This window comes from Arabidopsis lyrata, assembly GCF_000004255.2.
Source record: "Arabidopsis lyrata subsp. lyrata unplaced genomic scaffold ARALYscaffold_5, whole genome shotgun sequence".
Classification (NCBI taxonomy): Eukaryota; Viridiplantae; Streptophyta; class Magnoliopsida; order Brassicales; family Brassicaceae; genus Arabidopsis; species Arabidopsis lyrata.
The window spans coordinates 20216895-20243796 of NW_003302551.1; the positions used below are offsets into that span (position 1 = coordinate 20216895).

A 26902-nucleotide genomic window follows, 5' to 3' on the forward strand; every position below is an offset into this window, starting at 1 on the left:
ATGAATCTGCCATTTCCATGTTAGATTTATGAATTTGCCATTTTAGAGCTATGGAAAAGACACGTTTACCCTGCTGTGTTTGGTTTACAAACCAGCAACAATATATCGATCAAAAACTTAAGCATAATCATCATATCCACAAAAGAATTATTATATACAAACCAATATATGTACTGAATAACAAATGAATTTGTACAAACAAAAAAGTAAACGAGCAATGATTTAAGTTTAAGATATAGATGTTGAATGAAAAACTAAATTCGAAAGACTATTAAACGGGGACTCAAGTAAATGGATATAACGGACAACTCCGGATAAAACACAAAATTAATAGCAAAAACTATACCCTAAAAGAAAATGGGGGCGAGGGGAACCCAAGCAACCGAATATAACGCTCAATTCATAACGTACACTTAACACTAATGGTGCATCGGTATAAAGCAACTTACGTTCCCTTTCTCGAGCTTGCTCAAACGGAGTCCGTTTGTCAATTTTGAGGAGTTCCTGCCTAGCTTCCAACGATAGTTCACTAACTACACACATCAAGATATCATCACATTACTTAGCTATACAAAGAACAAACAAATAAAATTTTGGAAGAGAAAGTAAAGACGCAAATGAAATACGCATGGGGCTATCTATTCAACAGAGATGTAGAACATAATCTATATATATAATGAGAGAGTTTTATCTCCATCTAGAGTGTCCATATAGGCGACACATCAGCGTACACGTCATCATACATTTTTAATAGGTATAAAATGTTACCAAAAAGATTCGAACCCCTTACCCAATACATTTAATAGGTGCATTTCAAACCAAATTGCCATTTAAATCGTTTTGATTGATAACAAAATTTAAATTATATATATGACTTTATAAAACTTCCACTCAATTTATTTATTAAACGAAGAAACATTAAAAAAAATTCACATACTTTTATATTATCATCTTTTAATAAAAGAAAATATTTTTTTCATAAACAATAACATTGTTTAATATAAATAAAAAGTAATATAATATAACACACAAAAATATGTGAATAGAAGTTAATATACAAATAGATAATTCAAAAATAGAAGTTAATGAATTAATAAAACACAGCACAAAAATATATAAGATAAAAATATGAATAAAAATTAGAAGCATATAGATAATTGTCAAATACATATAATTTATATATGAGAAGTAGAAAACAAAAAAATATGTTATCACGCTAGAAAGACATTAACCTTTTCAAGAGTTATAAAATATTTAGATTAAAAAAAGTTTATATGATAGTAAGCTATAGAATTTAGATTACACGAAATAAGAATATCTATTTTTCAAGAAAAAAGTATGTATCCAAAATCAAGATAAAATATATAAAAATTGTATAATATATTTAAGGAAAGAATTGTGATTTAAAAGTACAATTAGATACAAGATTTCTTTAAACAATAACGTTAGAGTGCAATGTTTCATGAAAAATGCAATGTATGAGAATAGGAAGAATCCAAATATAAAATATATAGTAAGCATTAATACCTGAAGCACAGATAAAACCAGAATTATTCTTCGTTGATAATACTCACGGGTGAAGTTTTCATCTTCGAATTTGGCGCCGTATATACTAATACCTCCAGTACCCTGTGAGACCATATTGGAAAAGACGATTTAGAAAGAAATATCAAATAACAAACAGTCTTATATGTAACTTCTGGAAAAAAAAACTTACATTTCCCTCATTGGATCATGAAATCCTTAATAATACGATGGAAAGAGGAACCCTTGTATCCGTATTTCTTCCATTGGTGAAACCGTATGAACAGTTTTGGAAGAGTAATGTTATCTTTCCGTTTAGTCGAGGAGAATCTTGAGCAAACCAAGTGTCATGTCTTTCAGTCTGACTATGCGCAAAGCAAGAGTTTATATAAAGACCGCCGGTCTGGTCAGAGTTTGAGAATGCGTTTACAGCAAGCACCATTTGGGTCCTGAATTCTATTTGGTGTAAGCAAACAAAAATGACATGGGAACCATCACCATTGTGCATACTCAACATAAATTTAAAGTTAACAAGCTTGAATTTAAAGTTCACGTTGGAAGAATTGATCTGGATCAGCAGTTGGAGGAGCTAAGCTCTGTTGGATCTACAGAAAAAAATCATACACCGTGGAAGGATGAAGGCATGAAGCAATGATCTATATGAAAGACATGATTTTTACCTGCCACGAGTCATATGCTGTGTTGAGAAGAAACATTGGGGTTTTGATGTCTGAAACCAAGTTCTGAGGAAAGAAGCACTGAGGGAAAGAGAAAGGGCACAAATGATAATGTCAAAGATTCTCTCAAGCATTGTCTACTGGAAAATTTGCTAATGAAACAATGATACTAATAAAGTGAAAGAGATATACCGAAGTAGGATCCAAATGGTTTGTACAAGTACTGGAAAAGTCCTTTTGGAGGTTCTGTAAATAAACAAGGAAATGTATTTAAGAGTTAGAGTAAGCTAAAGATCAAGTAAAGTTGTATACACTTTAGTCATTCCCATTTCATCAAATTTTGAATATAAGATTACCTGCACTGTAACAACACCTTGGAACATATTCCTAAGCGAGTGGCCCCCAGAGACATCCACTCTGCAAAATTCCATCAGAACATTTCATGTTTGGATGCTTCTAAAGAAGAAGAAAAATACTATTCCTAACAGAAAAGCCAAGTTCAAGAGATATACGCGTCAAGAAACATTCCAGCGTCACTTAAGCATTTTACTTTCCTGGAACTAGGTAATAGTTCCCTGTACTCATCACAGTGCAAGATGGAAGCTAATCCTCCAGCTGAACATCCAGAAAGCAGAGCCTGTGAAGATTATTCACTTGCAAATGATTAGCTAATACGATAAACAGAACAAGAACCAGAGCACAATATCCAATAACATGATAGACTCAATGAAATGCAAAGACCTGGTTTGCTTGCTTCATGCCTAAAGACAGGAATTCTTCCATAGCCACTTGCCAGATTCGTTGTCCTCGATAGAAAATTTGTGAACTCTAGATACAAATAGAAGACATATTCAGGGTACAACAACACTAAGATGAACTCATTAAATCCTAGGTTTCATAGAACAATATACTCTCGAGTTTTGACCAACCTCGTCCTGACTATCACCAGAGAAAGACGCACCATCACAGTAGCGCAACTTGATCCTGTTCCAATTAAAGAAGTCTGCAAGCCACAAAGAGAAAAAAAGAATCGAAACAAGAAGACGCAATTTCTACAGTTGCTGCATAACCACATGAACAAAACTCATGGTGACAAACCAGGATTCTCTTCAGGTTTATTGCTCAATATTCCAGTGAAGGGCAAAGCTTTTTCCATGAACTTAGAAGAACCACGCGGACTTGTTTTGCGATATACACAGCTCCTATGGTTGTTACACCATCCTCCACCCTAAACGACCCATTGAGTTAAAAACTGATATCTAAGATCCAACTTCCAAGTCATTCCTCAGTAGCAGAAACTTCCATTACATACTTAACTAGCAAAAGTCTAAGACTACACAAGCTGTAAAAGGCATATACCTCAAGGTGGATAGGCCAACTGTTAGCACCTGATCCAAAACCACGATCTAAATGATAACCAGGTAGCGTCCCATCTAAGCACACTGCACCAAATTAGAGTTGAATAAAAACACTAATCATCATGAAACCATTTAAACACAAATCCAGCAAAGAGACTGAGTATTACCAAATCTATTTTCACCAGCCAAAATTCAAAGAAGTTTACGAAATCGAGCAACAGAACAAAATCAAACGCCGTTAATTTCAAATTCCAACTAAGAGAATCAAAAATCGAGACCGAATAGTGGACAACAAAGGTCAATGTGACAGTGGAAACATCTCCTTTCAAGCGTTTTCTCAGATCCCAAAGAAGAAGAACGAAAGAGAAGGAGAGAGAGAGAGAAAGTGTACCAGCTCCTTTAGAGTCAGCTCCCTCAATCAAAGTGAGAGGCACCATTGGAACCGAAGGCGCCATCAATTTCTACTCCAGAAAAGATATCTCAGTCTCAGTATCTCTCGAGTTCCCAAATCCATCGCTAGATCCGCTTTGAACCACCGCCGCGACTGAACATAGCAAGCACACGACCACCGCAATCCACAACAACAAGCTCCTCATCTCCTCCTCCGCCCAAGTCCCGGAGCTCCGGGAAATACAGAAAAGACGAATCGAGCGCGAGAATTTGGATTAAGGATCGATTACTCTTTAGTCTTTATCACTTGCATGAAGACAAAAAAAAAATTGAATTTGAAAAAGAAAAGAGTAAAGGAGACGAAGCTTTTTTCTCGTGTGACGATTTGTAATAATTTATAGTTTTATTCCGTCACGAAATAAAAAATACAGAAAATCTAATTGCATAAAATTCTGTATTTTTGTCCTTTATTAATTCGGATAGATTCATTCATTTGGGAGACACATACATGTACCATTTTTTGAAAATTTTCTTGCAGATTTTGCGTTTATTTTTAGATTTGATGGTGGAGATTAAAATTTCTAGTCCGTTGAACCAAATTATATATTTTGGTTATTATATGGAAAAACATGATACTGTTTGTGTGGTTTTGTTATTGCAGAATGTGTAATAGCTGAAAATATTTTTTTCCCAAATTTTGATTTGAATATATCTATAAAAATACAATTCATACTGATTTGGCATGTTTGAGCTTTTATTAAATTTATTTCATTGACATTTATTAGAGGATATATAATAAAATCCTTCTCTTTAATATAATGGCAACTTGGCAAGTGTATTTATTGATTAAATGTTCCTCCTCTTTTAGTGTAGTATAGATTTCTATCATTCTCAAGGAATTTATAAATAAATAATTACATAAAATATAAATAAATAAAAAATGTTTGCTATATTTATTTGTTTCCTTCCGTCGGTCTGACGTGAAAGTCTCGTATACAGTGGTTAAAGATAATTTCTTTAGTAAAGATAATTTCTTCAGTAAAGATAATTTTACATATTTAATTGTATCAATAATAATTAAATTTTATTATTGTATATCTTTTTCTTCAATAAAATTATTTAATTAGTTTTCTCATACTTTCAGATATTTTTCGCTAATTTTTATAATTTTAACTAAAAATATAATTATATAATAGTATAGTGGATTAGCTAATAGTTTTAGTAGATTGTTCTGTTTTCTATATAATACATCAAATATAGTGAGAAATACTTGGAAACCTCTATCATCAAATTCTTGGACTCAAACCATTAGTGATAGAGTTTTTTGGTGATGGAGTACGTTTTATTTTGGTTGTTTTTGCAAAAGTGGCAACAATGAAATTTTTTTTTTAAAAAAAGAAGAATTATTTTACATTTCTGTTTCAACAAATCAATAAGGCTTATCAAAGTTTGGTCCTATTTGTCTATTTACTGTAACTTGATAACATCGTTGTTCAAACAAAATGATAGCCCAATTATCAATGCTTAATTTTTGTACCTAAATACTATGATCATGGATTTCATAGTGGATACATCAAATATTTTTTGCATTTTGTTTTTTTGTTTTTTTAGTTTAAGGTTTAAGGTTCTATTTGTCTATTTACTGTAACTTGATAAATCGTTGTTCAAACGAAACGACAGCCCGATTATCAATACTTAATTTCCGTACCTAAATACTGTGATCATGGATTTCAAAACGGATACTCCAATCTTCTTTGCATTTTATCTTTTTTTTTTTTGGTTTAAGGTTAACATAAATAAAAAATATTCTGAAAATAATGTTTACTGAGAACAGTTTTCTCTTAAGAATCTATATGTAAAATGCAAAAAAAAATGTAAATTTATAGAGTTTAGTATCAAAATAGGAGTTTTGTCTTCTTACCTATTAACGAAAATTAACCTAAATTTTATATTTAAATACTTATAAATTACGAAATATTAAACAAAAGTCTTCATGTAGTGCATGTACTCATCTAGTCTCAAAATGATACGTGAATTTGATAAAATCAAAATGATAATTTTTTTTTTGCTTTTGATGTAATTTTGTGGTGGGCTCTTGTTGGGCTTTACTTTCTTATTTATGCAAAATCAGTGTGGGCTTTTAGGCCTTGTAACCAATCTTTGTTTTGTTCGATATATTATACTTGTGGGAGAGAAAAACTAGTCCTCGTTTCACCTAAATAGTAATAATGTCTCAGATCTGCCGCCTCAATCTTCTTGGTCGGCGTTTCTTCGCCGCCATGCCAAGCAGACCGAAGGAGATAATGTCAAACCCAGATTGCCGTCCCGCGCAGCTATGCTTGAGAGTCACGTACTTGATCAGATTCGTTGGTGATCTCGACACGGCGGCGAAGTACGCTCGTTTGGCTGTTTTCAGCAGCATCAAATCGGAGGCCACAGCAGCAACATGTCAAGCCATCATCGGAGGCATGTTGCAGAATAAAAGGCACGATGACGCTTACGATCTCTACGATTTCTTCTTCAATCACTTTAAGCTCAGACCCAACAGCCATTGCTGTAACTACATCATCGAATCTCGTTTCAAACAAGGTTTAGTTGACGAAGCTCTCGGTTTCCACCACCGATCCATCGAATCTGGTATGGTCCACGACTACCCAAGCCAGGATACTTTCAGGGTCTTGACTAAATGGTTAGTCCACGCCGGTCGAATGGACCAAGCGGAAGCCTTGCTTAGAGACAGGACAGTCGGTAGGACCACCTACCCAGATCACGTGGCGTACAAGAATCTGATTCGCGGGTTTTTGGATCTTGGGGATTTAGACAAGGCGGATCTAGTCTTGGCCGAATTCAAACGTTTGTTTTCTATTGCCCTATCCGAGACCAAAGATGATTCAAACTATGAAAACAGAGTCGCATTTCTGATGGCCACGTTCATGGAGTACTGGTTTAAGCAAGGTAAAGAGGTGGAAGCTATGGAGTGTTACAACCTTTGTGTTATAGCAAACAAGTTACCGGTTTGCACAGAAACTGGCAACGCCCTTTTGAATGTCCTGCTCAAATACGGTGAGAAAAAACATGCTTGGGCTTTGTACCATGAACTCTTAGATAAAGGTAGAACAGACCCTGATACCATTAAGATAATGATAGACGAGTGTTTTGATATGGGTCGATTTAGCGAGGCTTGGGAGACCTACACCAAGGCTAGTGCCAAGAACCACTTCCTCAGTGACAGATACAATATTACAAAGTGTTGCCGACACGGATCACAGTCTTTCTTCTTTGCTGTGTTTAGTGCTAATCACCTTATTACAAGGTTTTGCCAAAACGGGATGTTATCAGAAGCACAGTTAGTCTTTTACGATTCACTTGAAGATGATTTAGGCTACATTGATGTTAACATTTTTAAAACACTGATTGATGCTTTTGTCAAGGATGGGTTCCCCGATGATGCTATCAAAATCTCCAACAAGATGATCGATTCAACTCTAAAGGAGGTCTCCCATCTCTTTTAACCAATTCTTCCTCACTTCGTGATCTTTATTTGATGTAGTGTTTTAAACACTGGTCTTTTTTTCGTATGCTCTTCTAGTTCAGATAATAATAACTACATCATAAATATTCATAATACAATTTAATTTTAATTTTTAAATATTTATTTAAAATTGGATTATTATCTATTTTATAGTATAATTTTAATCATTTTATACATAATACAAATCTTTATTTGTTATGTAGGGGTTGGCGTCCGTTTTTTTTATTTGTTACATAATACAAATCTATACATAATACTAATGATAGGCCAGATTATAAAAAAACAAAAAATGTTTTATCTGGTTTTCAATTTACGTCACATTAATACTTATTTTATTTTTAAGTTACTATATTTCATAATCTTTGAATTTAAACATTTTAATTCTAACTTTTACCCACAAGAAATTTCCTACAGTTCACATTATTGACAAACAATACATTGTATTAATGACATGAAAATAGTTTATTCTTATGCTAAATTATTTACAAACTAAATTGATAACTCATTAAAAAAATACAAAAAAAAAATTATGTTTTTAATTGTTATAAACTAGATTATAACCCGCGGTACATCGCGGGACTATAATTTTTTTTTTTAAATAAAAATTTAATTTGTTTAGTAGATTAAAAAGACTGAACAAGAAGTTCGACCACACAGGTGGAGGCTTGGACTTCATTTGCATTTCATTTTTCGAATTTGAAACTGAACATAAGTATCTCATTGTAATCCCTGCATAGGCTTGGACTTGGTGCTAAAGTGTCACGACTCACAACAAACATAGTGTAGACCCTCAGATGACCCTCTCGATCAGAAAATACAAGCCAAGCTTGATGCAGGGAGAAGAAAATATGCAAGATCGGTTGCAGAATCCGCTGGTTCTAGTATGAACGCCGGTGATGACAGTGAGGATGATGATGAATCAGAAAGCAAAAGCCAAGCATTCGGCAAGAAAAAGAAAAATACAAGTACGCCTCATTAGAGTCTGTGATGTATTTGTTGGCAAAGAGCTAAAACGCATAATTGTAGTTCTATTGGAACATGGTGCTTGGTAAATGCATCATCTTTGTCTTATTTAAGTTCAAACCTCCTGTTATTACACTCTATAGTTATAACTCATGCAAAACTCTCTTGGCTGAGTAAACTACAGACGCCACTGGAAAGCAAAAACAGAGTATGGGAGTGAAAGAAACAAGGTAAGAGATTCTGAAGTCTTTGTTTATGTTATAAAAAGCTGTGGTTGTGCCACTGCACAAGAAGGTCAAGAGATTTGACCATGGCAGTGGCAATGAAACTGTACAGGATAGACAAAAGGTTAAAACAAAGAGCCTCATCACAGGTTGTCGCTGTTTTGGTCCTGCATCAGTTCAGCTTGAACCATGTCTCTGAAGCTTCTGATGATCTCTTCTACTAACTCATCAAGGATCATTTCACTTGTATAAGAACCAAGGCAACCGACTTCAAACCGGAGATCCATCCAGCTTCCAGTTCTAGCCATGTCTTTTTTCACTATCTGATCTAAAGTGTGAGGGGAGGGCAAAGGTAGGAGATGCCAGTAAACTCCTTCTTGTGCCACTTTAGCTGCGATTTCCATGTCTGAGATTAGCTGGACCTCAGGTTTCACGAATGAGATCCAAGGCCCGGGATTGAATTCATTCCAACAGAAGTCCATAAGAACTTCATTGATACAGTCGTAAAGGAGATTCTTATCGTCGCAGAGCTGTGTAGAAGAAAAAACTATGTCATCTGTTAGTTCTAGCTCAAGAAGCTGTTCCGAGTAAAATGGCCTAGTTAAAAGCTCTTCCCAGCTTAAGCATGCAGATTTCACAACTGCTTCAATGTATGCAAGTGTCAATTCCTTGTCATCTATGCTTGCTTCGACATTGTTGTCTTTCTCTGGTTTTGGAGAACCAACTTCATCGAATCTTATACAGAGTGGTTGCATCCGCATTTCAGCTAAATGTGAATCAAGAAACAGTAGTAAGAAACCAAGTTCTGATAATTCAATCTTGAGCTGATTTTTAAAGTTCTTACATACCTGAACTGAAACTTGTGCTTGTTGTTGGGCTACTTTCATCATCTGTGAACAAAGTCTCGAGCACAGACACTGGGCTTAACTTTCCCTGCGCATCAGTGGCAGTTTCTTTGTATTCAGTCAACCTCACTGAAGAAGTTGGTGGAGATTCTGGAGGAGAAGACGGTGAATGCGCTTGGTTGAACATTTCCTAGAACAAGATAAACCATGAAATACGAAATGTCATTCAAGAAAAGCAGAGAATGTATTCACTTATCACATACACAAGCTGTCTAACCTTTTTCACATCTTCTTCACAAAATTCGAGCACATCTTCATCAGCATTTTCGACTTGTCCGGAAACGGAAGAGCTATAAGTTTCAGATAAAGGATCTATCTCACTCTTCTCTTCCTTGTCTATATTCTCAGTTTCATTCTCTGAAAGCATTTAGTAACATTTTGTCAAGAACATTATTAAGATCTGTTGAGCATAGAGAGAAACATACCAAAAAGAGAAGAAGAGAAAAAATCACCTCTAGGAACAGAGACATCAATGGTAAACAATGTATTGTCGTCTTTATCCGAATCTTCATCAGTCAGATCATTTGTAGCTGAACTGCATTGCAGAATCTCTGGTTTCTCAGTTGGCTGGCTTAGAGGGCTAAGATTACAAACCAAATCATGTGCCGGGATCAATATAGGACTGTCTGCTGGTGAACAGAACTCAGGGAGAGAAAGAATCTTCCCCAGGATTCTTGGCACTTCCTTGTCTGGTAAATTCACATCTATATCTCCATTTGCAAGCATTTCAGACAAGTGTTTCTTGGCTGCAATGTATAAGCCAGACATAATCTTCTTTGAATCTTCGCTTGAGTAGATAGTCTCCTCTTTATCATCCTGGGTCGTTCTTTCGTTACAGACCGGTTCTTCTTTATCCGAAACATGCTTCTCTGATTTACTCTGTATCTCTTCTTGCACACAACAGTTTTGGCTCATCTTATCAGCAGGAACATCACATGACTTCTTTCTAACAGCAGATTGTAGTCTTCCCTTGATTAAACCGATAAGAAAGCGAGAAATTTTTTTCCCGGTTTTCGACTTGTTGCCAGTAGAATATGTTCCAGATGAAGAATCAACATCCAAACTATTTGGACCAGGTTTCAAAACCACAATAGTTTTTGCAACTTGAGATCTGTTTCTCCTCTCATCTGATTTCCATTTCCTGCTGAAAAAGTTAACTTTCCTCTTCGGTATTACCACCGCCTCTTGCTTTGATACTACTCCACGCTTGTTGTCTTCTTCAACTCTCTTAGAATCTCCCAAGGTTTGATCATCTTCATGTGAAATCTTCTTCTTGAGGAATGATTCTTCTTCAGAACCCAAAACATGAAAAGCCTCCAATAAGTCCTTACAGGTTTGAATCTCTCCTTCTTTCTGAGCTATCAAACGTTTGATAATCTCTTTGAATTTCTCGTCAGACTCATCAACTAGACTCTTACAAACCTCAGTCTCTACATGTTCATCACCAGCAACCGAAACATCGATATCCTCATCAACACTCTCATGAGAGCTCTCGCAAGAACATGTAATCTGCTTCATCTCATTACCTGCATAAATGAGTAAATATGATCAGAAGACTGATTTATTTATCTTATAACAAGAAAGAATCTTTTAAGACACAACAAAAACCTGAAAGTCTTTTGCTTCCACGTTTGTTATCCATCAAGAGACGTTTCTGGTTAGATCCAAAGAGACTTATGAACACCCACACACATCCTATACCATCGAATCCTTCTCTTTTAAGATTTCTCCGACAAATTTTCTCCATTTAACAGTTCACACTTAAATAGACAAGTGGTAGTAAGGAAACTGTTAATACAAGCAAAGAACATATTAAACTTATGTCTGAATATATAAAAAAAAAAAAAGAAACGAATTTTAACTTTTTATATTGATTCATCATGCAAGTGATCTGTTAAAACTCTGTTTTCATGATTTTTTATCATCAGTCACTCAAACGCATTGTGATTATTACTGTTCATAATTCGATACCTTTCCTTTAGAAGCAAGTGAACTTTTTTTTTTTTTTTGATCATTGTGAGGAAGAAGAGAAGGGAAAGAAAGAAGCATAAAGATAAAAGATAATACCTTTTAGAATCTGATCCGATACTTGGGAAAATCTGATAATGCAGCTGGAGACTGATTAATTAGAAACTTTCGTTTCAACTTTTTAGCTGTTTTCCACGGCGAAAAAAAAAAAGAAGCTTTCACCGGATTTTCCCGGAAAACCTTCGCTGAATTTGCGGCTTTAATATTTTATAAATGAAATAACGAAGAAACGAAGCTCGAAACACGAGGTCAGATGTTGAACACAGTAGTGTCTCAATTTAGATGAAGAAGTCCCATATTTCTCTCACCAGAATATGAAACCACTGTGAAGATTAAAATTATAAAAAAAAAAAAGAGTGAGAGAAAATAATATAGATTTTATTAAATGGAGAATTAGGCATAAAGTCACGCGAGTTGAATAAATTACTAGAAAAAGGACCAAACCTAGATTATGAGAAAATGTGGAGATTGGATCAAGTTTCATCATTTATACACATCTACGAAGCTAATAAATATAAAGAGTAAAGATTTTTTTTTTTTGTTTGGGGTTAATATTGACGTGGTTCACTTGAAAGTGCAGCAGCCATTGGAAACCTCGCCCATATCTCTATATACATACGTACTCATCGTTGTCGTTGTATATACATGTGTATTAGTGTCTTCACGAGACTGTAATGAATGTGTATATATATGTATTTATACGTATATGGACAGAGAAGGTTTGGTGATGCAGGTAGGTAGGTAATGGTCCTCTAGAAGGGAGTCGTCGCAGCGAGTACCGTACATAACTAATGTGTCGGGAGGGGTATTATGGTCATTATATTAACAGAAATTGCAAAAGTCAAAAGAGTTGTATATCAAAGAAATTTGAAATAAAAAGGAGAGAGAAATTAGAATAAATGAAGAAAAGGTCAAAAATGACATGCATTGGAGCTCTCTTCCACTATGGACAATTTTTTCTTTGTTAATTATGACACATTTATCAAATTTAGGGGATGTCGTATATATATATATACACGAACACGACATTTAGATTCTCAGCATAACATTTAAAAAAGTTATGTGTCTAATCTCCACATTTTCTCATAATCTAGGTTTGAAATTAATTATGCTGAAGCATGAAGTTGATGGTTTAATGGCTAATTCTCCTATCTCACCAAACCTAGTTTGTTACTTGTTAGTTTGTCTGGATATTAATTATCTCACGGAAAATAAAACGTATGGTTTATAAATCATTAAACTTTAATAAACTTAGTGATTTGTAACAGTGTCATCCTTAAATTCAAATTTAGTAAATTTTATATTGTTGAAAAGTATTACTAGACTTTTTAGGATGTATTAAAAAGTGAACGATAAATTAGGTATATGCGAGATCACAAATAAAAATGAAATTAATTTCAAAAAGAAAAAAGAGAGAATTGGAATTAGGTATATTGTCAAAGACTATTTTATGTTTTGTTATAGAATGCGACTAAATAGGGATGTGAAAAAAAGCGTCCGTTACGATGTTACCATCCATCGATAAGACCAATAGCTCTGTTTGACTAGTGGCGATTCACGTTTTTTTTTTTTTTTTGAAATTAATTTCATTTACTGTCAGAGATGAACAACAGAATTTCATTCCGATAACTAAGTGGTTACATGTTGTAGTGTTAGTTATCATTTAAAAAAAATTAGAGTTATCATTTTGTTATTTTCCATTCCTTTGACGTAATATCATTTTGTTATAATGTTTGTAGTTCATCTTCTGTCGTTACATAAACGTTTGTAGTTCTTCTGCTACATATAAACGTTTTCACAGTCATACTAAACTAATATATAAAAAAGAAATGATAATGACAATAATAATATTTCTTAGAGTCATACACTCATACTAAAATATCTTAATTTTTAAGAGTTTCGTTCATGCATGGCTTTTTTTCCTCAGTCTCGTTCATGTTTATGTTCCCAAATTCAGATACAAAAAAAAAAAAAAAAAAACACTTGATCATATCCTTAATTTTTTATTTACTGCCACGAGGTTTGCCTACCCTCTAATTTTTATAATACCACACAAATTTAGATCGGACTCTAATTAAGATAACCAATAGAATAGCACTTACCAAACTTTATTTATGATATGACTCTAAGATATACTATAATTAGCATAATGCAATATACAACGATGTTCAACTTTGTTTAGCCCACTAGCTAATCACCTACTCATTAATTTTTGTTTTTTTCTATGTTTATTTAAATGTATGCAGATATATGTATATAGTTTTGTTTTGTACTTATATGCACTAGTAGTTATAATGTCCATTTACATAATGTAATAATCAATTGAAATTAATTAATATATGCCGACAGTTTTATACACTAAACACAAACCCTGAAACTTCTATAATATAATGAACGTCTCCATTTTTGAAATTGAGTTACGAAGGTTTATTTTGTATTAGTTAGGATTAAGAAATACTCCCTCTGTTTCTGAAAATTTGATGTTTTAGAGTTTACACATATATTAAGAAACAATCATGATTTAATCATTTAATAATTTTTTCTTTTTATTAAATATTTTTAATAATGTATGAACCAATAGTAATCTAAAACAGTTAATTATTTGTAATCATTATGCCTTTAAATCTACGATTTGTTAATATTAATTAATGGAAAATAAAATAAAAAGTTAGAAAATCAATCTTTGTGGAACAAACCTAAAACACTAGAACATCAAACTTTCAGGAACGGAGGAAGTATGCGTTAAGATACTTGAGGATAATGAACGACGACGTTTTGTCTTTACATCTGTACCCAACTTATTTAGAAAACAAAGAAACACTACAAAGCTGTGTAAGTGGATACCAATCATTTTATTTTTCATAGGATTCTCCTCCAAACCCATAACCTTTTCAATTTGTCTTTTTTACACAACTTTTAAATTTGTCTTAAAGGTGCATTATAAGGATAAATTAAAGGTTTCATTTTCTTTTTATATAGAGCAAAATATGTCTAGTTCAAAAAGGGAGAGTAAAATGTGTCTTTTAATCTTTCTGTACATTTTTGTAGATTGATATATACATAAACGAAATTATCCATAGGTTTATTATATCAAGTACATAAAAGAAAATTCATTGTTTTCATTTAGTTTACATAAATGAAATTTATTGTTTGGTGGCTTTAAATCAAATAAAATCATCACAAGATTTTTTTGCATTGCACGAAAAGTTATCTAGTGCGACATACAAAAGCTAATTATATTTGCGTTCTTGAACTTTTGTGCATTATATATGTTTATAAGAATGAAGCTCATCTATTTTTTTTTTTTTTTTGGTCATTATATCCAAATGGTCTTATTCGAAAGAAATCTTAAAAATTTTGATATCTTAAATAAGTTTATATGTGTTGATTAAATAAGTTTACATTTACTAAAAAAAAAAAAAAAATTATATTATAATTTCCAAAGTCGTCATATTTTGACTAAAGTTTCGATAAATAATAAGCATTTTCTATGTCATTACTAAATTGAGATGCATCAGCATGCAATGATTCAACCGATGTGGCAACGTAAGATTCTGGAAATGTAAAAAATGCGTGAATATTAGTCTGTTGAAACTAAAACATCACTAGTGGGCGGTTTCATATTATTAGCAGTATTAATTAACAGTTTATACAAATTTTGTATTTTAATGCTTTATTCGGTCCACGAAAATTGGCTGTTTGCGAAGTAAACACACCAATAAATTAACGCAATCTCGTTATATATCAGATAATGTGATTGATCAATAGGTACTTAACAACCAACTCACCCCAATTTGGATATTGATTAATTAGTTGTACATAATTATTTCAAATGAATATAGCTCTATATTATATTCACTGTTGTACATTACAAGCTTAAAAGATTATGGAAAAACTGTATATTGATTGGGTTAGGTTCGTGCGATGTATGTCTCTTGCTAAAAGAAGTATTAAGCGTTGTATATCATATCGATATATCCACAAAACATTATTAATATCATGATTAAAGAAAATATCATATCGATTAATATCCAATAAACATTAAAATATATGTGTCTCTGTGTCTAGAATGATTAGGAATTTATGATATTTTAAACCCATAAAACAAGACAAAACCTAAGAAATGGACGAAGAGAGTCATCATAGTCTCACCAACTATATATGATCCAACCATATTAGTTTTAAACTTTAAATTAACTTCAACCTAAATCTATTTACTGGGTAACAAAAAACAAGTTTTTGTCTATCCTATACGGCCCATCTATTATTATGGGCCGAAAATAGACTAAATACTATATGCTGGCCCATTGACCATATTAGTATCCCAAAGAGTTAAAATCACAAAATTAAGTGACTGAAATTAAGAACTCAAGAGTAAAGAGGCTAAACATAAAATAAAAAGCGAAGGACTAACTTTAAATCTCAAAGTCACAGGACAAAAATTTAAAAACGCAAAGTTCAGGAACTAAAGCTAAAATTGCAAAATTTAGGGACTAAAACTAAAGTTATAAGTGTATCTTTTGATGTTATTTAACTGACTACTTTAACATGTAACTTGTAATTGTGAATTCTTGTATAAATTTTTCTGTTGATTGTATCTTAATTTGATAGATATGTCATGTACCATGGTTGTGTAATTTAATCAACTTTGAAATGGTGATCTCAGTGATAATGTCTTTGCTTGAATAATTTATATGTATTAGAGTGTAAATAATTGAAACTATCATTTTCACATGAAACTAAAATAACAATTTATGTCGATTAACTAAACTTGTGGACGTTGGCTTTGTTTGCTCAATGAACATGAATTAAACTCTTCAAGCTTAAAACTAAATTATCACGCGGGAAAGGAGACGAGGTCGTTAGAAAAAACGGTTGACTGTTAGGGACATAACCGGGAAACCACTCTAAAATTCGAGTATTTGACGACATCAAACCTGAAGAATGTCTGAAATTTATCTTTAATTACATCTGAGATTTCGATCTCAATTTCGAAATGTTGACATTTCTCTTGACAATGACAGAGACCATCACTATGAGATTCTTTGAACGGCTCTCAATATTGAAAGTCAGAGGCTTATCCATTATTCTTAATTTCTACATTATCTGATTATGCTTCTGCGGTAAGGCTTATAAGGAACACGGTTTCTTGATTGGATACGTGTTTGTCTTATAATTGAAACCTTTTCCTCTTTTCCCCTATATATACCTATAGCTTGGCTCATCAAATACTCTGTTAGATCAAATCGTTATCGCTCGTTTCTGCAAAAGTTCTCTGTTCTTTATTATATGGACCGGAGTCACGATGACATTAAAGATTCCGATCCAAGAAGTGGTGAAAATGGTTGGCTCTTTAAGATATCGCGAATCAATGGAAACTAGCAAAATAAAGACGCTGATGGATGAGAAGATCTATGTAGCAGTGACAGGGAAAGATCTAGAGAGCAAGTCTAGTCTTGTTTGGGCGATACATAACAGTGGAGGCAAAGAGTTTTGCATCGTCCATGTTCATCAACCTATCCAGATCTCAGTCCGTAAGTAATTTAATATCCTTAACAATCTTTTTATGCAGAGGTTATGGATATTTAGTTAACTTCGGACTTTCTTGTTTTCTTGATCTCAAGAGGGGACGACGTTTCACGAGCAGAAATTGCGGCTTTATAGAAAAGAGAAGGAGAAAGCACATAAGAATTTGGATAAGTACCTTCATATATGCAGGCAAATGCAGGTATGTATGCTTACTTCTTATCCATGTGTTTTGATGGTAGAAAGAGATGTTTGGTTTTAAGTTTCCTAGTCAAATTGTGAATTAGGTCAATGCAGAGATCATTTCTATCGAAATGGATTCGGTAGAGGAAGGTATCCTCCAATTGATATCTCAGCGCGGAGTCACTAAACTCGTCATGGGAGCAGCAGCTGATAGACACTATTCAATGTAGGTGTGGCTAATTAGTGTAGACTGTTTGTTATCTGAAATATGAATTAAAAATGAGGTAAAACGTTGATTTTGCAGGAGAATGAAAGACTTACAGTCCAAGAAAGCTATTTACATTCACAGAGAAGCGCCTGCTATTTGTCATATATGGTTTACGTGCAAAGGATACCTAATTTGTTCAAGGTTTGGTTAATTAAGTCAATACTCCATCTTTTATGTTAGCTGAAAATATATTAGTCACTGTTTAGATTGGTTCTTGAGTTTTACTTGTCTCACAAGTCACACTACGATGCAGGGAAGCTAGAAGCACAGATAACTCTTATCTAGAATATTCATCGTCAAATACTTTGAGTCAATCCAAAATAACTAGAGAAACTGAAAGTGTTCCAAGCTCGAGTATAGTTAAAGATGATGCTGAGACTTCGAAAAGGAAAGCACGCTTTGAGGCATCTAAGCGTGAAGAAGCTGAAAAATCTGCAGTTGATGCACTCAAAAAGGTATATTAACATGTTTTTTTGCTTAGAGGTGTAAAACTTTTCTAATTCTATCTATAACCAAAAATGTAGGCTAAACAATGGGAAGCTGTGTATTTCGAGGAGTTGAAGCGTAGGAAGAGACAGAGAAGGCACTGAGGAAAACGAATGAAGAACTTGAAAAGATGAGATCAGAAGCCGAGTCCCAAATAACAGAATCTTATACGGTGATAAGAAAGCTTCAAGAAAAGAACAACTTATCAATGGAAACGTTGAGAAGACTCAGAGAAGAACAAGAAGAGTTGAAGATAAAGCTTAGAGAAGTATCAAAGCTGAAGGGTAAGCGCGAGGAAGAGGAAGTGTCTCCCTCTAACCACCGTGAACCGCCTCAGTACTTCATTTGTCCCATTACACAGGTAAAGAAACGTTACAACATCAATGGAAACTACATTATCAAAATGTTATAATCATAAGAGAGAAAAAAAAAACCCAACAATTAGGTTATTTGTAGGATATAATGGAGGATCCTCATGTAGCAACAGATGGTTTTACATATGAAAGAGAAGCTATAAGTGGGTGGTTTGCGAGAGGACACGATACTTCTCCAATGATAAACAAAAGGCTTCCTCACACGAGCTTGGTTCCAAACCTTGCTCTTCGATCCGCAATTCAAGAATGGCTTCAAGTTCCAGAATCATTGAACAAATCCTCTGCTTGTAAATCAGAACATTTTTAAATTGTGTCAGTTCAAAATTCTCTGATGTTATTTATATCCATGCACGCAGTTAATAGTTGTTACCCTATTACTAGTATTATTGGTATGGTCACTCTTTTGTGGGGTGGTTACGCATCTATATACTAAATATAGATATGACTTAGATTTTAATATTGTTATCAATTGTTAACTATAAGAAGTTTTCTATTAGATGACTGAATCATGCATAGATTTAATTAATATTCCCTCATGTCGACGTTTAATAAAACGGAGATATGATTATGACTATATAGTATTTGTTTAAATTGGTTGATGCCTTGATGGTCATGATAACAAGCATAAAAAAAACACTAAAGCTAGTATTGAATTAATTCACGTTTTTGTAATTTTGATATTTGATTGAATAATAATAATAAATGAATTCTTGTAAGAGAATATTTGTGTCAATAATGTAAATCGTAGAAAGCAAAAAAAAAAAAAAAAACAAGCAATGGAGTCAACAGCCACCGTTGCAATTGATCGTCTTACTCAACTAAAATCATTCGAGGAGATGATGACATGCGTGAAATGCCTTGTATGATTGGTGCATATAAGCGAGAAGCGGTATTTTTTACAGACTGTTCAAATTTAATAAAGCTAGTGTCTTTCTCAACTGAGTGATTAACTTTTTCTATATAGCTAGAAAAGATACATAGCGAAAAAAGAAGAGTTTTCATCATTTTCTTGAACTTTCGTCTCAGATCAAGCTAATATTAATGCCGATAATTTAGTACATAAAGTATTTAGTTATTTACAAACCGCTATTCAGTTTATATGTAAACAATGTTTTTCAAAATTGGCTTATCTGAGACTTGTAGTTGTTGAAAAAGAAAAAAAGAAAAAAAAAACGTTTCATTCGTTTCTTGTTCTGTTTGATTTTATACCAGTCGCGTGGGCTTTTCTTTTTTAAACGAAGAGATACAAATGGACCTTTGAAAATGCGTAGCTATGGGTTTTAAAAAGAAAAGCCCATATATAAATGACCTTATGTTAAAAGAAATATATTTTAGAAGTGACCTTTACCATGTCGATAGTCGATTTATAAATGCACCTGCAAAACTGAACCCTAAGTAGTCATGTCCCTCCTCCGCCGCATTGTCCGAAATTCGACGGTATCAAAGGCTGTCCTGGTTGCGAAGGCGTTCAAGCCTTACCCACTCGGAAGAGATCCTTCCTCACTCCCAAAGCTTGATACGGTCTCCATCAGGGATATCGATGACCGCCCAATTTCTCTGCGCTACAGAGTCACGGCGATGATCGAGATGTCTATTCTCGACGAAGCCTCGAAGCTCTCGCGCCTCGCTGTCTTGGACAAATTTCGAGTCGACGGAGACACCGTATTCATCTGCAATTCCGTAATCGGCGCCATGTGCAGCGCCAAACGGTACGACGATGCCATCTCTCTGTTCAATTACTTTTTCAACGAGTCTCAAACTCTCCCAAACGTGCTCTCCTGCAATCTCATCATGAAAGCACACTGCGACCAAGGTCACGTCGACGACGCTCTTGAGCTCTACCGCCACATTTTGCTCGACGGACGTTTAGTTCCAGGGATCGAGACATACATGATACTCACCAAAGCCTTGGTTGACGCCAAAAGATTCGATGAAGCTTGTGATTTAGCGGGATCCATGAGCTCTTGTAGTTTCATGGTCTACGACATTCTGATTCGCGGGTTCTTGGATATAGGGAATTTCGTAAAGGCTAGCCAAATCTTCAAGGAATTGGAAGGACTGGATAGGAAATTTCCATGGAGAGAGTATCACAAGGCATTTGCAATTTTTAATGTTTCGTTTGTGAACTATTTTTTCAAGCAAGGTAAAGATGAGGAAGCTATGGAGATTCTCGCAACTCTGGAAGATGCTCAAGTTCTGAAACCCATTGTCGGAAACAGGGTTTTAAAAGTTCTTGTGGAGCACGGCAAGAAAACAGAGGCCTGGGAATTGTTTGAAGAGATGATAAAAATCTGTGATTCCGAGACGATTGACATAATGTCCGAGTATTTTATTGAAAATACTGTACCATTCGAGCGGCTCAGGACAACGTGTTATAGGACGATGATCGCAAGTCTCTGCAAGCATGGAAGAGTGTTGGAGGCCGAGAAATACTTCGCAGAGATGTTTACCGACGCTGAGATATTTACCGACGTTGATGGAGAGGACTTGTTGGTGGGGCCTGACCTTTCAACATTCAGAGCAATGATCAATGGATATGTTAAGGTAGGGGCAGTCAATGATGCTATCAAGACTTTGAACAAGTTGCGGATTTCAAATATTAGAAAGCTTGCTATTCATCGAGCCCCATAAGTTGCATTTGTGCTTCTTTCTATAGTCTATCAACTCATATTATCATGTACTGATTTTTAGTATTAGATATAATTTATGCCAAAGCACGAGTCTATACATTAGTAGGAAATTATCTTCCTAATCTCAAAGCCTACACTAACCTCCTTAACAAAAAAAAAACAAACATGGGAAGTATAACACCCAGCTTAGCAAAAAGAAGACACGGCTGTCTCCTCAACAAAGACTGATCTAAGCCACTCCGGGTAAGAAACTGCAACATAAGATTGCAACCTCAGGTCAGGTCCCCTGTGGCACTTTGTGTAATGAGACTAGCTCCTCTGTTTGCTTTCTCAGCTTCTATCCCCAATCTCCAGCCATTGATGTGCCTTAAGATTCTTCTCAGTTCCATTGCCTGAAACCTTAAAGAAGGCCACGCTCTTGGCCTTATCACCGGCCCAACTAAACTTTATCCTGAATGGCAAAAACCACATTAGACAACCTGTGACTTATCATGCTTTCCATCGCCCATTGGCCCCATTCAGTGACTTTTAAAATCCTTCTTCCTTGTCTCTAATATTAGAGAAAGCGCTTTGGCTGTGTAGAATGACAACACCTTCATCATTTCTTAAAACCCAAGCACCTCCAGCCATTTTATTCCTTTTTCACCAAGACAAACCAACATTGCATACCATTTGCATACCATTCAAACTCTATTATTTTTTATTATATTTTTTGACATCCATTCAAACTCTATTATTATCTGTCTAAAACAAGTATCTAAAAAAAAAATACATTAAATAAAGCCACCAAGTGACGAGGAATGGTCAAAAGAGATGGGAGACCTCCTTTAGAGTTGCATCGATCATCTTGTTGGAGGTTTTTATAGCATCATCGATTCTTCCAGCCTTCACATAAGCATCGATCATTGTTTTAAAAGTCTTAACATCAACGTATCCAATATCATCAGCAAGTGAATCAACAAAGACAGACTCTGCTTCTGACAACATCCCATTTTCGCAACACCTTGTGATAATGTATCCGTCATTGAATACAGTAAAATAGAAAGAGACTGCTCCGTCTTCTTCTTCACAACACTTTGTGATATTGTATCTGTCACTGTTCTTGGCTCTCGCCTTCTTGTAGGTCTCCATAGCCTCGCCAAGTCGACCCATATCAAAACACTCGTCCACCATTATCTTAATGGTATCAGAGTCTGTTCTACGTTCATCTAAGAGTTCATGGTACAATGCCCAAGCATGTTTTTTCTCACCGTATTTGAGCAGGACTACCAAAAGGGCGTTACCCGTTTCGGCACAAACCAGTAACCTGTTTGATAGAACAGAACGGTTGTAACACTCCATAGCTTCCACCTCTTTACCTTGCTTAAACCAGTACTCCATGAATGTGGCCATCACGAATGCGACTCTGCTTTCATAGTTTGAATGGTGCAAATCATCTTTGGTCTCGGAAAGAGCAATCAAAAACAAGCGTTTGAATTCGTCCAAGACTAGATTCGCCTTGTCTAAATTCCCAAGATCCAAAAACCCGCGAATCAGATTGTTGTACGCCACGTGATCTGGGTAGATGATCCTATCGACTTTCCTGTCTCTAAGCAAGGCTTCGGCTTCGTCCAATCGACCGGAGTGGACTAACCCTTTAGTCATGACCCTGAAAGTATCGGTATTTGGGTAGTCGTGGATTTCTTTACCAAATTTGATGGGCCGGTGGTACAATTCGAGAGCATCGTCAATAACGCCTTGTTGTAAACCAGATTCGAGCATGTAGTTCCAGCAATGGCTGTTGCGTATTAGCTTATGCTCATTGAAGAAGAAATCGAAGAGATCGTAAGCATCCTCGGGCCTTTTATCCCGCAACATGCCTCCGATGATGGATTGACATGTCTTTATTGTGGTCTCCGATTTGAATCTGGTGAAAACAGCCAAACGAGCGTACTTCGCCGCCGTGTCGAGATCTCCAACGAATCTGATCAAGTACGTGACTCTCAAGCATAGCTGCGTAGGACGGCAATCTGGGTTTGACATTATGTCCTCCGCTCTTCTTGGCAGGGCGGTGGAGAAACGCCGACCAAGATTGAGGCGGCAGATCAGAGACATCATTATTATTGGGTAGGCACAACAATGACGGCTAGGGTTTTGGAGTAAACGGATACATATCCTTTATTTATTTTTTATTATATAAAGTTTGGTTCTCAAATTTAGTAACTCACGAGATCGTCACATATGTCAAATTTTTCGATCTGTGATTTAGACATATGTCAAATAAAAGAAAAATTTTAAAAAAATAATTGTAAAAAAATAATTATAAAAGACTAAAATTTTTAACAATTTTAAAATATAAAAAGCTAATTATTAGGAAATTGTATATATATTTCCATAAGATTTTTTGTCATCTAGCAAACAAAAATTTTATTTTAAAAATATAATTATAACAAAATTATATATTTAAACAGTTTTAAAAATATAAAAAGATTATAATAAGAAAACTATACATGTATATAAGGATTTTATATGTATATTTCCATAAAAATCAAAATTATAAAATTATGCTAAACGTTTTATTTATAAGTTACTAACTGTACAAAAAAAAAATTAAAATTAGAAAATAATTAAGAAAATTATAAAATCAGTTCTTAATCATATAAGAAGAAAATAGTAAACAGTCACCTTTATATAAACAAATAGATTATCTCATATTTTTTCATCAAACAAACTAATTTTTTAACGATTTATATCATATCAATTATAAAAAAATATTTCGAATCACGATGTTTTTCTAAAAATAGCATATGATATTCAGATCTAATATGGCAATTGAGAAAAATTAATAATTATGAACGGCGATAGACATAGACTAGAGTTATTGTCGGAGAGGATTGATCTAATGTCGGTGGAGATAAAGTAGGTGGAGTAATAAGAGAAGTTGGAAAAAGAGAATAAGAGGTGGCAACAGTGGGGTTGATGTTGATGATGGTGGTTCAAGCTTGGTGGTGGTGGCGGCGGTAAATATTGATAAAGGTGGTGAGTCGGAATTAGCGAGATTCGGTATTGATGTGATACGGTGGTGATGGAAAGACGGCCATTTCATACCCAACCTAAACAACAATGTTCAATTCATATATAACAGTTTACTTTGTGCCAATACATACGGTATGTAACATACCCACTACATAACAGTTTACTCTGTGCCAATACATAACAGTTTACTCTGTGCCAATTCATACATAACGTCATCAATGACGTGGCATCCACGTTAGCAGTAGAGACAAGACATGTGCGATTTCGCACGATTTGATAAGTTCGGGTATGAAATTTGAACTTTTTAAAAGGTTAGGTAAGTACTGACACATAACAAACTATTATGTATAAATTGAACATTGCTGTTTAGATTGGGTATGAAATGACCGACTTTCCTGGTGGTGATTGTGATAGTAGTTAGATTCAGTTGTGGTGGTGGGTCAGAGTAGTGAGACTCGGTAGTGATGTCCGACGAATGCGAGAAATAGAGATAGAGAAAAAATAAATAAAGATATTGGGGTGAAAAATCCGAAGAGAGGGAGAGAATGAGAAAGAAAGAAGAGTTCGAGCAAAAATAAGAGAAATCTAATGAGAGATACATAGAGATTTGAGAATTAGAAAGAAGAAGAAACGAAGAAATTGGTAATATGGGGCTAAAACGACAAAAGCCATGTAGCAAATAGATAATATTTAGTCTGATATTTTTTTCTTAATTTTTTTCTTAATTTTTTTTAGCTTTAATTTATTTAGTGTATATTCTCTAATTCCTTATAAGGTTGTTTCTTTCTGTTGAGGATATTTTATATCATCAAGTAAAGTTACATGACATAGATATAGATGGTCTCATATTTTCTCTTCTTTTATTGTCATAATTTTATTATGACGTCAAATTTTTCTAAAAAAACATATATATTTACGTAACTCAGACTATATGTTTACATATTATACATATATCTTTCATATATTTACGTAACTATATAATTTTATTTTTTCTTATTGTCATAGTTTTGTTTCCATCTTGCCCACATTGAAATTATAAGATGTAATACACTCTTCTGATGGGTGTAAATAACTTATTAAAATTCAATAATACAACATATGAACATTTATAACTTCATAACTTATAATAAACAAAAAATTATAAAATTTTGGGGAGACTCACAAAAATGCCCCTTTTTCAATACCCCTTTTCAAAAATGCCCCATTTGATTGTCCATTTTTAAAAATACCCCTTTTTATGTACAAAGTGACTAAATTACTTTTCTTTTAATAAAAGATATCACAAATATATAAGGAAATATAACAAAATTAGGTCCACAAAATAAAAAATATTTTTTGGTGCGAAAAGTGATCCCGCAATTTTTTCCGCCAAAACACTTGTAAAACCTTTAAAATACCTTGTAAAATTTTTCCGTAAAATTTTTTCCCGCCAAAAAATTTTTTGTGGGAAAAGTGATTCCGCAATTTTTTTGGCGTTAAATTTTTGGCGGGAAAAATTTACAAGGTATTTATAAGGTTTTACAACGTATTTATAAGGTATTTATAAGATATTATAAGATTTTACAAGCTATTTTATAAGGTTTTACAAGTTATAAGGTTTTACAAGTTTTTTATAAGGTTTTACAAGTTATAAATACCTTATAAAATCTTATAAGTACCTTGTAAAACCTTTTAAAATACATTGTAAAACCTTACAAAACACTTGTAAATACTCTGTAAAACCTTTAATATACTTTGTAAATTTTTTCCGCCAAAAAAATTGCGGAATCACTTTTCCCGCAAAAAAAAATTTTGGCGGGAAAATTTTTTGGCGGGAAAAATTTTTATGCTAAAATTTTACAAGGTATTTTAAAGGTTTTTACAAGTGTTTTGGCGGGAAAATTGCGGGACCATTTTTCCCGTCCAAAAATATTTTGTATTTTGTGGACCTAATTTTGTTTCAAATAAGGGTAAAATGGTCATTAAAAATTAAAAGAGGGCAAACTTTAAAATGGACTCTCAAAGGGGACATTTTTGAAAAGGGATATGGAAAAAGGGGCATTTTTAACAATTTCTCAATATTTTATAAATAGGCCAACATTTAATTAGATGATTTAATAATTAGTATAACATAACTATAAATAATATTTTATATTGCGCATTATGCTAATAAATCTATATTAAAATTAATTATGCTGCATTTTCTAAAATAGATATGTTTATAGAATTTTAATTAAACTTTAAAATAAATTAAAAATAATAATCTCAACCGGCAACCCGTGCAACGCACGGATCCATATCTAATATAATATATTTCTCGTCAAAAAAAAAAAAAAAATTCTCGTCAAAGTATTCAAAATGTTAAGTTGGGCTCAGCAGTTTAAGAAAGTACAGTCGAGTAATAATACTCAGTTAATGTCCGAATTCAGCTAAAAGCAAATGTGTTACTATTATTCTAAAAACAGAGGAAAATTCATTTCCTCCCACTTTGAAGGTTGAAACTTTTTTTCAGTTAATGTTTATAGATAATTATAACTAGAAAATTAAGAACCAAACTAAAATAAAATTATTTGTTATGATTATGTAAACAGGATAATTAAGGAGTATAATTTATTCCTTTTAGATTCTCCTCAAAGTACTGTAATCAAAATCTTAATTTGTGTTCAGAGAGTCAAAAGGTTCAAGAAAGTACATACTCAGGCTCAGCAGTTGATGTCACAAAAAAAGGGTAACATACTCAGTTGATATGACACAAAATCCAGGCACATGAAAGTAAAAGAAATGAAGAGAAGGTATACACCTAAACAAAAAAGGTAATAACATTAAGAATTCTGCACACA

At 33.8% G+C, this 26902-nt stretch overlaps 6 protein-coding genes across 10 annotated transcripts; 3 read left to right on the forward strand and 3 right to left on the reverse strand.

Annotated features, from left to right (window-relative positions):
- Positions 1 to 153: 153 nt before the first annotated feature.
- On the reverse strand, positions 154 to 4311 carry LOC9312676 (pectin acetylesterase 6). The gene is made up of 13 exons (XM_002878331.2): positions 3951 to 4311; positions 3561 to 3643; positions 3300 to 3429; positions 3131 to 3204; positions 2943 to 3029; positions 2714 to 2838; positions 2558 to 2618; positions 2394 to 2447; positions 2205 to 2282; positions 2078 to 2129; positions 1718 to 1980; positions 1528 to 1629; positions 154 to 533 (listed from the first exon to the last, which is right to left on the reverse strand). The coding sequence occupies exons 1-11, from the start codon at positions 4012 to 4014 to the stop codon at positions 1733 to 1735; spliced, it is 1056 nt and encodes a 351-aa protein (XP_002878377.1). The 5' UTR covers positions 4015 to 4311; the 3' UTR covers positions 154 to 533; positions 1528 to 1629; positions 1718 to 1732.
- A 1752-nt stretch (positions 4312 to 6063) lies between these two features.
- Positions 6064 to 8564, forward strand: LOC9314446 (pentatricopeptide repeat-containing protein At3g60980, mitochondrial). Of its 2 annotated transcripts, XM_021025908.1 has the most exons (2): positions 6064 to 7443; positions 8219 to 8564. In XM_021025908.1, exons 1-2 carry the CDS (start codon positions 6178 to 6180, stop codon positions 8234 to 8236), a joined length of 1284 nt encoding a protein of 427 aa, XP_020881567.1. In that variant the 5' UTR covers positions 6064 to 6177; the 3' UTR covers positions 8237 to 8564. The 2 variants fall into 2 exon arrangements, with proteins under 2 accessions (XP_020881567.1, XP_020881566.1); XM_021025907.1 differs by lacking the exon at positions 8219 to 8564 and having other exon boundaries at positions 6067 to 7592.
- Positions 8565 to 8609: 45 nt separating this feature from the next.
- Positions 8610 to 12509, reverse strand: LOC9312677. Of its 4 annotated transcripts, XM_021025897.1 has the most exons (7): positions 12046 to 12509; positions 11641 to 11924; positions 11182 to 11361; positions 10026 to 11099; positions 9791 to 9930; positions 9517 to 9703; positions 8610 to 9434 (listed from the first exon to the last, which is right to left on the reverse strand). In XM_021025897.1, the coding sequence occupies exons 3-7, from the start codon at positions 11318 to 11320 to the stop codon at positions 8812 to 8814; spliced, it is 2163 nt and encodes a 720-aa protein (XP_020881556.1). In that variant the 5' UTR covers positions 11321 to 11361; positions 11641 to 11924; positions 12046 to 12509; the 3' UTR covers positions 8610 to 8811. The 4 variants fall into 4 exon arrangements, with proteins under 4 accessions (XP_020881556.1, XP_020881558.1, XP_020881555.1 ...); XM_021025899.1 differs by having other exon boundaries at positions 11182 to 11333; positions 11641 to 12509; XM_021025896.1 differs by having other exon boundaries at positions 11641 to 12509.
- Positions 12510 to 15947: 3438 nt separating this feature from the next.
- Positions 15948 to 18976, forward strand: LOC9314447 (U-box domain-containing protein 36). Its single transcript, XM_021025905.1, is given in 8 exon segments — positions 15948 to 17135; positions 17226 to 17329; positions 17415 to 17536; positions 17615 to 17719; positions 17832 to 18033; positions 18103 to 18145; positions 18148 to 18425; positions 18521 to 18976. Coding segments are annotated over 8 exon segments (1308 nt in total). The 5' UTR covers positions 15948 to 16906; the 3' UTR covers positions 18746 to 18976.
- Positions 18977 to 19772: 796 nt separating this feature from the next.
- On the forward strand, positions 19773 to 21152 carry LOC9312678 (pentatricopeptide repeat-containing protein At3g60960, mitochondrial). The gene has a single exon (XM_002876564.2). It carries the CDS (start codon positions 19840 to 19842, stop codon positions 21067 to 21069), a length of 1230 nt encoding a protein of 409 aa, XP_002876610.1. The 5' UTR covers positions 19773 to 19839; the 3' UTR covers positions 21070 to 21152.
- Positions 21153 to 21669: 517 nt separating this feature from the next.
- On the reverse strand, positions 21670 to 23214 carry LOC9312679 (pentatricopeptide repeat-containing protein At3g60980, mitochondrial). Its single transcript, XM_021025906.1, has one exon. It carries the CDS (start codon positions 23163 to 23165, stop codon positions 21873 to 21875), a length of 1293 nt encoding a protein of 430 aa, XP_020881565.1. The 5' UTR covers positions 23166 to 23214; the 3' UTR covers positions 21670 to 21872.
- Between the last annotated feature and the right edge of the window lie 3688 nt (positions 23215 to 26902).

Excerpts from the sequence above, each read along its gene's own strand:
- LOC9312676 (XM_002878331.2), bottom strand. The coding sequence starts at position 4,014 with ATGGCGCCTTCGGTTCCAATGGTGCCTCTCACTTTGATTGAGGGAGCT. Across the intron at positions 2,839-2,942 it reads GCATGAAGCAAGCAAACCAG|GCTCTGCTTTCTGGATGTTC; the intron begins GTCTTTGCATTT and ends TAATCTTCACAG. Across the intron at positions 2,283-2,393 it reads ACCATTTGGATCCTACTTCG|TGCTTCTTTCCTCAGAACTT; the intron begins GTATATCTCTTT and ends TCTTTCCCTCAG.
- LOC9312677 (XM_021025897.1), bottom strand. The coding sequence starts at position 11,320 with ATGGAGAAAATTTGTCGGAGAAATCTTAAAAGAGAAGGATTCGATGGT. Across the intron at positions 11,100-11,181 it reads TGGAAGCAAAAGACTTTCAG|GTAATGAGATGAAGCAGATT; the intron begins GTTTTTGTTGTG and ends TCATTTATGCAG. Across the intron at positions 9,435-9,516 it reads AAGCACAAGTTTCAGTTCAG|CTGAAATGCGGATGCAACCA; the intron begins GTATGTAAGAAC and ends ATTCACATTTAG.
- LOC9312678 (XM_002876564.2), top strand. The coding sequence starts at position 19,840 with ATGTCCCTCCTCCGCCGCATTGTCCGAAATTCGACGGTATCAAAGGCT.
- LOC9312679 (XM_021025906.1), bottom strand. The coding sequence starts at position 23,165 with ATGATGTCTCTGATCTGCCGCCTCAATCTTGGTCGGCGTTTCTCCACC.
- LOC9314446 (XM_021025908.1), top strand. The coding sequence starts at position 6,178 with ATGTCTCAGATCTGCCGCCTCAATCTTCTTGGTCGGCGTTTCTTCGCC.